The sequence below is a fragment of the Otolemur garnettii genome, unplaced genomic scaffold (assembly GCF_000181295.1).
Source record: "Otolemur garnettii isolate 467f Iridium unplaced genomic scaffold, OtoGar3 scaffold00151, whole genome shotgun sequence".
Lineage (NCBI taxonomy): Eukaryota > Metazoa > Chordata > Mammalia > Primates > Galagidae > Otolemur > Otolemur garnettii.
The window spans coordinates 1,849,065-1,857,623 of record NW_003852546.1 but is presented as its reverse complement, the minus strand read 5'-3'; the positions used below and the strand labels follow the sequence as shown (position 1 = coordinate 1,857,623).

Here is an 8,559-nt window from a genome sequence, read left to right as displayed (position 1 = left end):
GGCTTTTCTTCTTTGTTCTCAGATCATTCCTAACCTAATATGACTTTTAAGTGTATAGACCATGAGGGAATTAGTTCATGACAAGTAGCAGCCGTAAAAACAGGAAAAATGTGCTTGCTTCTTAAGCTTATGTCCATGTACATATTTGGTTAAATCAGAATTAGATACACCCAGATTGGATGCATTTGAAAATAAACTTTAAATATAGTCAGTTTGTAAAAATGAAGTTTATTTATTAAACTACTACCTTTTTTATATCATTTCAGTATTTGAGTACAAACACGAGTTAGCACTGAGCTAGTTTTTGCCAGTATCTTCTAAGCAACGGTAACAGGTTAGGAAACATGGGTTTTTGAGTCCAGATCTTGATTCTGATCTCTGCTCTTCCCATTTCTCAGTTCTGTGACTTGTGGCAAGTTAATAACCAGTCTGGTTCTCCTACAAAATGCATATAGTTTCCTGGTGGTAGAATAATCTCAGGATGAGGATCAAAAGGAGATGGGCTCTCTGATGCAGTCCTTCATAAATGTGGGTTTTATCCCCGTTTTCCTGCCTGCTTTCTTCCCTTCCTTTCCCTTTTGTCTCTTTGTTTCCTACTCAGTGCAGAAAACATTTTGCCCCCATTAAAAATTCCATCTTCTTGTCTCTACACAAATCACACCTTTGAAATTAAATGTGTATGTCAAGTAAATCCTCTCATTGTTAAAGGGGAAAAGAAATGTTAACAACTAGCAACAGACAACTTTACTGAACTGTTTCATATGGAGGACAGCTGGGTTATTTGTAAAGGACTGCTTAAATACCACATAGTACATGTATATTTTGGTTTTAGGATTTAAATATTAATAAAACATTGTGAGAATGATTTGCTTGCTTTTGAAAATTGCTTAGTTATATTCTGAATTGTAACAATGCCAGGAAAAAAAAAATCAGATCTTGGGAGAGGCTGCGAAAATCCAGATCTTCCCAGCATTCCTCCTCCAACTAAGACTCCTGAAGGAGACTAAAAATGTTGCATCAGCCTGCTTGCTTCCATGAATGGCCTTCTCCAAAATGGAACTTTGTGTTCTTGGTTGAGAATAGGTAACCCAAGTTCAGGGTTCATTGTTCCATTATCTTGCTTGGGACATATGGTTTAGACATTAGTATGGCCCTGCTGACATAGATAGACCTACTGAAAAATTAGAACATTTTTGTCAATTATAATGGTGCTACCTAGGCCTATTATCTTGTGAAGATCAGTGGGGTACAGGGAAGCAGACTGAGCTACTTCCAGAAAGCTCTTTGGAGAGTATTTCTCTAATGAAGCACATACCAGTAGTGGTACATGTTCTTCCAGCCCATGTTTCTCTCTCTGACAGTCACATCTCCATTATTCACTTTGTCTACCTTAAGAAGCTTTATAATGAAACTTCTCTAAACCTTTCAAGCAGCTGGGTGCTAATTTTGCAAAGGATGGGGTTTGGGATAGTCCACCGGACAGCCTGGGTCAGGGCTTTGGTGACTATTCAGGCATTCAGTCCTTGATTGCATTGGACCAAAAGCAGACAGATGGGGCAAGTATAAGACGAAAGAGAGCTGTGCCAGATGCTTGGTGCTTTCTGACCTAATATCCCAGCCCTGAGAACAACCTATATATTCCATAAAGAAACCAGAGCTCAGAGACGTTTTAAGTCACCTAAGGTCACTAGGGCTCTGTGTTGCTTCTCCTCTCCCCCAGGACTCAGAGGGGCAAATGTAGATAGAAATGTGACTCCTCAGATTTTAGACTTAGGTTTTTCAGAAAGAAAACATATTATTACATATTATTTACATGTAATATGGGATGGGGAGGGGTGAGGGAGGGAAGAAAGGAGTAAGGGGGTCATCCCATATATACTCAGATTACAAGATATTTCTTTGTCCTAGAATTTGGCCTAAAACAGACAAAGAATACAATGTTGTTCCCAGTAGATGGTATAGAAGGCCTGGGTGTGAATGGACATGGGTTCAGCTGATGTGCATAAGCAGTATCTGCTGTGTTTGGATCCTGGGATAGGCCTTTTCCCATGACCTATATTTCTCATTGACTGCCCTGTAGGTTTGATGGCAGTACTCATACTGCAGATATGGACCCTGGAGCCTCAAAAGAAAGTGACCTATATTCTCACATAATTTTGTCCCTTTCCCCCAGGTATTTTTACTCAAGCCTGGAAGGGAGAGGCTCTTTTCAGCCAATATTATGAAGCAGCAGCTGCAGGCTGAAGTAGAAGACACTATGCTTTCATGCAACAGTACAACAGTTTTTTTCCTGGCTTCCAAACCTCATTAGCTGGGGGAGAGAGGGACTGCCTGCACTTAGGTATTCCCTGTGCATTGCATTTATGTTGTAAGGCTTTTACTAGATTCTAGTGAATCTACTAAAATACAGTTGTTCACGGTATATTTTATTTTTGTTTTGTAGTCTCCTCTAAGCCATGACCTCATCCTTAACCTGACTCAGGACGGGATCAAACTACTGTTTGATGCTTTCAATCAGAGACTTAAGGTAACTATAAATGACAACTAATGTTTCATGTCCAGCTGAGCTGGTCTTTCTGGAGCTGATTAATAAATGGGCATGGACTTTTTTGGTTCAGAGATCACCTCAACATAGGGTGCCTATTCCCTTAAGAAGTGGAAAGATAGGAATGGGTTGGGGTGGTTAGAAAGAGTCTAGGAAGAGCTGCTCCCCCAAGTACCAGAGGGGAAGGGGACAGCTAAAAGAGTGTTGAAGCTTTGAGGAATATGTTGTAGGGAAGGGGTTTTATGTTGAATAGGAAAACAAGGGAGGAGCTAAGTAGTTGGCATAGCATGCCCTGAGTGTGTATTTTAAAAGGTACTAAATCCTCGTTAGTACAGTGGTGGAGGGGAAAAAAGATACTACTACCAGACAGGACCAGATGACTTTTGTCAGGTTTACATATCTTTTTTGCTTTATTCCATTCTTTTTTTTCTTTATTTTAGTTTCAGATTAATACATCCCTATAATTAGGTTACATTGTTTGCGTTTGTTGGTAAAAGTCCAAGTTGTAATTGAGCCAGTGTGCCATATACCTACCCCTACATTGCACCTGTTGGGTGAGAGCTTACCAAACTATCTTTTCCCTCCCTCTATCCCCTCCCCCATCTACTTGAATTTAATTGTGTTTTTCACTCCATTCTTTGTGAAGTAGTGGGACTTGGGAGATAGGAAATAGAAACTGTTCTTCCTAGAATGTTGAGGCTGAGGTTACTATCACCAATAATGGATTGTTTCTTTTAACTCTGTTGAGGAGGTATAAACAAACAACTTGCTTGTATGTAGAGTTGTCTTAATTGGCATTCAAGTGCAATTTGCTAACACCTGTTTTTAGTCCAGGGTGTTTTTAATACACTCTGTTTACAAATGTCTGGGCCTCATAGGTTAGTCATATAACACAAGACTCATGCCTCAAAGTCACGAGGTTGAATGTGGGCTGTGGGCAGTGCTATGCCAGAACCATTGTCCTGGTTAAGTTGTTGAGTAGCTTTTTCAAAAGACTTGGGTACCTCCTAGTTACCATCCTCATCACAAGTGAACTGCTGATGAGAGAACACAGAACATGGAAAGCGAATCAGTATATGGAGTAAGAATTCTTCATTCCATCCTGTCTTCAATAGCCAGGAGTTCCACACTGGGAAGGGGCAAAGGGTGATCTTCATTGTGACATCATCACAAGTGGGGAAAAATTAATCTGGTAACATGGAAATGCCTTTACAAATAGTCATTTGCCTTTGATTTGATAAAAGTCCACTTGTTTATAGCCAAGCATTTCATAGTAATGAGAAGCTAGAAGTAACCTAAATGGGCAATAAAAAGGGATGTCCCATAGAATCACAGCATGGTGAGGACAATATCATTTGCTTAGTATATGCTAGGTACATGATAGTGTTTCACATGCATTTTTTAAATTTAATCCTAACAAGCCTGTTAGTAGCAATGAACAGGGTAGAGATGGGTAGTCTACCTGATACCAGGCCCTTAACCCTATATTACCAGCTTGTGGTGACTGGCCATTGAGAATGGGAGTGACTTAAGGCAGGCTATATTGATGGTATGGGTAATAAATAGGTGAGGAAAGATGAAGAAAATACTGTGCAGAGAAATAGGAGGAATGGAAAGTACCTTTGAAGAAGAAAGGAAGTAAAATAGATCCTAATAGTCCTCTTCTGTCTTCTGTGGGATCCCTATGAAGAAGGGACTGGAGCCCTGCCTGAGTCTTCGGAAACAAAAGAAATGAGCACCCAGCTCTGACTTGACCTATCTGCCTCCCTTCTATCCAAAGGCTTCTGAATCTTCCCCTTCTGATGCAGTCTCTTACAGTTGCTCCCCTGCCCCCACCAAGCCTGAGAGAGAAAGAGCCCTGTGGAATGAGGCTTTATAAATCATAACCTTTACAGCCACCTGTCTTTTCCATTTTTATCTTGGCTGCTGCCACGTATCTTTTTCTCTAGAGAAATCAGAGGCTTTTCCAGCCCAGAGGTAAAAAATCATGTGCTTTAGACTTCCCAGCCACTTGTCCTTGTGGCCCAGCAAGCTCCATGGGGTGAAATCTACTTATTGATTTTCCTAGTGACATGAAAGACTTCACTATGATGAACACTTTTGCTCACTTGCCACAAGTGCTACCCTATGTCCTCTGAGTAGGCCTGGTCCAGTGTTTTCCTATTAGGCAAGCAGAATTGAACCACCAGTATGTGTTGGACCTATATGGCTATTGACAGGCAGGTGACAGTGACACAAGAGTAACATCCTGGAAGTCCACTCCCACAAGGTGGGTGGTGGGAAGCTTTTAGGGAAGCAGTTCTAACCTGTGGGTCACAACCCCTTTTTAACAATGAAAGTACATTGCGGCATTAGGAAAGTTGAGAACCACTTCTTTGGGGAATCATTGGCCAACTGTACGGATAGCAGACAGGGAAGTGAGAACCTGTACCTACTACAAGCAAAGAGGGCTTCTGGCTTTAGAATTCCCAGTTACTTGTCCTTGTGGCCCAGTGCAAGGCTGTGGCCTCAGTGAAAAGGCATACCAGTTTAGCAATGGTATGCTGCTGTGCGCAGGCATTCAGAAGGGACACTGGCTATCTTCTGAATCACAGCTATTCTTCTGCCCTTCCTCCCATTGCCCTTCCCAGCACTTCTTTTCATGCTTTTAAGCTTTATATCGCCCATAGCTAGCTTCATACCAGGCCAACTTGCCTGACATGTATTGAGGACCTTCCCTGTGCAAACTAATGAGTCAGATGTCAAGGGGTTTAACTTAGAGTTGAACCAGTGGAAAAAAAGCATACACTAGTATGGAGGAAAGGTTCATTTAAGTGCCAAAACAGCCCAGCAGAGGGAGCAGGTTTTTTCCAGCAGGTAGAATCAAAATATCTGGATAAGAGGTAAGAGGTTTCCAAATGGTTTGGTATTAATGATTCTACTTTTTCACTTTTTTTTTTTAAGACATAATCTCACTCTTTCACCCCAACTAGAATACAGTAGTGTCATTAGCACAATCTCAAATTCCTAGGCTCAAACAATCTTCCTGCCTCAGTCTCCCCAGTAGATGGGACTCCAGGCATGTACCACCATGCCCAACTAATTCTATTTTTTGTAAATATGGCATTTTGCTTTTTTCAGGCTGGTCTTAAACTCATGATCTCAAACTATCCTTCTACCTCTTCCTCCCAAAATGCTAGAATTATAGGTATGAGCCACTGTACCCAACCAGTGTTATGATCTCTAACATTATGGACAGGGTCATTGGCCAAAAGTGAACTACTGATTATGTTTCAGTTTCTGTGGCAGTACCACATTCTTTTGCACATAATGCCCCGTGGCTTCTTCCACAGTCAGGCCCAGATTGGCAAGACAAACAGACAGTGTAAGCCAGCTCTGCTTGTGTCTCTACATGAGGACCAAACCACCCAACTAAAGGGTGGTAGATGGGGCCCTAGGCCCCAGCCATGCAAGCTTCTGGCTGCCAAGCCCTGACACTATTGTATCGAGGACTTGAAAGTGCTTATTATTTGGCAGCACTAATGGCTGAGTGTTTGACAATGCTTTTTCATTATCCCTGCCCTGAGTTCTTGGCATTTCATCTGAGGTTGAACCCATTAAAGAGCAAACTTCACAAGGATCCTAAGGTTCTCCAGGTTCAATAGACCCTTTCACTAGAGACATAACTGAATATTGTCACATTTGTCCTAAGCTAATGTATTGTGGCTTATTTTCCAGCAGAATAGACCTCCTTTTCTACCTTTTGTCTTGTCAACAATACAAATAAGCTGTTTTTTGGTTTGTTTGGGGTTTTTTTTTTGCAGTTTTGGACAGGGCCGGGCTCGAACCCACTACCCCCAGTATATGGGATCAGCACCCTACTCCTTGAGCTACAGGCGCCTCCCAATAAGCTGTTTTTGAAAGTGACTTGACTTGGGTTTTTATAATATAGCAAAGTATGAAATGGAAAAGTCTCAATACCCAAGGCATAGCCTTAAAAAGCTACATAAATTTGATTCTGTGGAAGGCATTATTGTCTTATGGAGTGGTATGTATCCCAGTGATAGATTAAATGTAAGGACCTTGACCCAGAGCATCCATGGACATTTGTTGAACAGTCCAATAGTTTAAATGGGAACAAACCTGGGTCTGGTGGCTCATACTTATAATCCTAGCACTCTAAAAGACCAAGATAGGAGGATTACTTGAGCCCAGGATTTCAAGACCAACCTGAGCAAGAGTGAGACCCTGTCTCAAAAATATATATATATATATACACACATACATATACATATATATATATATATGTATGTATGTATAGAAGTTAGCTAGGCATTATGGCACGTACCTGTAGTCCCAGCTACTAGGGGAGCCAAGGCAGGACAGTCACATGAGCTCTGGAGTTGGAGGTTCCTGTGAGCTACCATGATGTCCCTGTGCTATAGCCAGGGTGACAAAGCAAGTCTGTCTCAAAGAAAGAAAAAACCATAAACAAAAGATAACATACAGTGCTTCAGGAGAATTTTCAGCTAGTAATGAAGTTTTGGGGTTTTTGTTTTTTTTTTTACTCTTTATTCTATATACATGTGATTTTCAGTCTGTCATCAACTTTAGAGCATTAACAACTTTTAAACATTTGATTTTCTTTTTAGGTGATTGAAGTATATGACTTAACTAAAGTAAAGTTAAAATATTGGTAAGTTTTCTCCCCTGTTGGTATATGTCATACTTGGTACAGATAGGCCTTATCTACTATCTTTATTAAGGTAGTAAAGATTTCCATCTGTAGTAGTCCAGGAATTATAGCCTTGTGCCATGATTTCTTGAGGCAGCACCTAAGCCTGGTCAGTTTCCTGGATTAAAAGAAGTAAAGCTCAATAATAACAGGCTGTGGGCTCAGCACCTGTAGCTGGCTCGGCGCCTATAGCTCAAGTGGCTAAGGCTCCAGCCACATACACCAAAGCTGGTGAGTTTGAATCCAACCCAGGCCCACCAAACAACAATGACAACTACAACCAAAATAGACATGTGTTGTGGCGGGCGCCTATAGTCCCAGCTACTTGGGAGGCTAAGGCAAGAGGATCGCATGAGCCCAAGAGTTTGAGATTGCTGTGAGCTTGACGCCATGGTACTCTACCAAGGGCGATAAAGTGAGACTCTGTCTCAAAAAAAGAAACAGGCTATGTGTTAAATACTTCACATATGTGTTATCTAATTTAATCCTCCCAACAAAGTAGGACCTCAGCTCAGAGGTGATATGACAATCTCTGGCATTATAGCTAGCCTCCCCCACACGGCTTAGCACTTCTTTTAATGCTTTCATGAGCAACAAAAGTAGAACAGACCATATAGGTCTGACTCCAGAGTTATGCTAAAGGGAATGCCAAAGAGACCACCGCTTTAGAGCCAAAATATACTTTTTAGAATTATAGTGGGGATGACCAGTATAATCCATAGACACGTGAGCCCCACATCATAGCAAGGCACTATGGCAGCATCTAGAGTAGTCCTTTGAGTACACCTCACTAACGGGCTTCCCTTTTCTCTTTGTGAAGGTGTGAAGAGGACTTGATTCCTGGGGCAGGCTTAGGCAACTTTTGCTAATAAAGGAGCGGAAAAGTAGATGTGTGATAGCACTTGCCTCTGCAGGTTCTAATTTCTTTTAGTCTTGCTAGGGCCTTCATACCTCAGGGTCTGGTGGCTTCTCTTCTCTACCCTCTTGTTGAGAGTTAGTGGTATCTTGGGAAGCCCCAGAGCATCAACTCTATACTGTATGTCAGCCTCACAAGGATAAACCTGACCTCATTAATTCTCTTTTTAAAAGTTCTCTAATTAAGCTTTTAATTTCAATATAATTATAGACTTAGCTGCCTGCATTTTAAGAATAACTCTTCCCATGATCTGTGAACCCATCTTATGAACTGTGTTAAAAAAAATATTTTTGAGGCTCGGCACCTATAGCTCAACCGGCTAAGGCGCCAGCCACGTACACCTAAGGTGGCGGGTTCGAATCCCCAGCCCGGACCCGCCAAACA

At 41.5% G+C, this 8,559-nt stretch overlaps 1 protein-coding gene across 2 annotated transcripts in view; it reads left to right on the top strand.

The window, feature by feature from the left end:
- The window catches only part of CUNH16orf70 (chromosome unknown C16orf70 homolog), a 31,883-nt gene that overhangs the window by 8,858 nt on the left and 14,466 nt on the right, over positions 1-8,559 (top strand). The window contains exons 3-4 of one of the 2 annotated variants that reach the window (XM_003799410.3): positions 2,444-2,527; positions 7,177-7,220. In XM_003799410.3, the coding sequence (XP_003799458.1) occupies positions 2,444-2,527; positions 7,177-7,220 (128 nt within the window). Of the gene's footprint in view, positions 1-2,443; positions 2,528-7,176; positions 7,221-8,559 lie in introns of those variants that run through there. The other variant, XM_023518925.1, reaches the window with a different exon arrangement.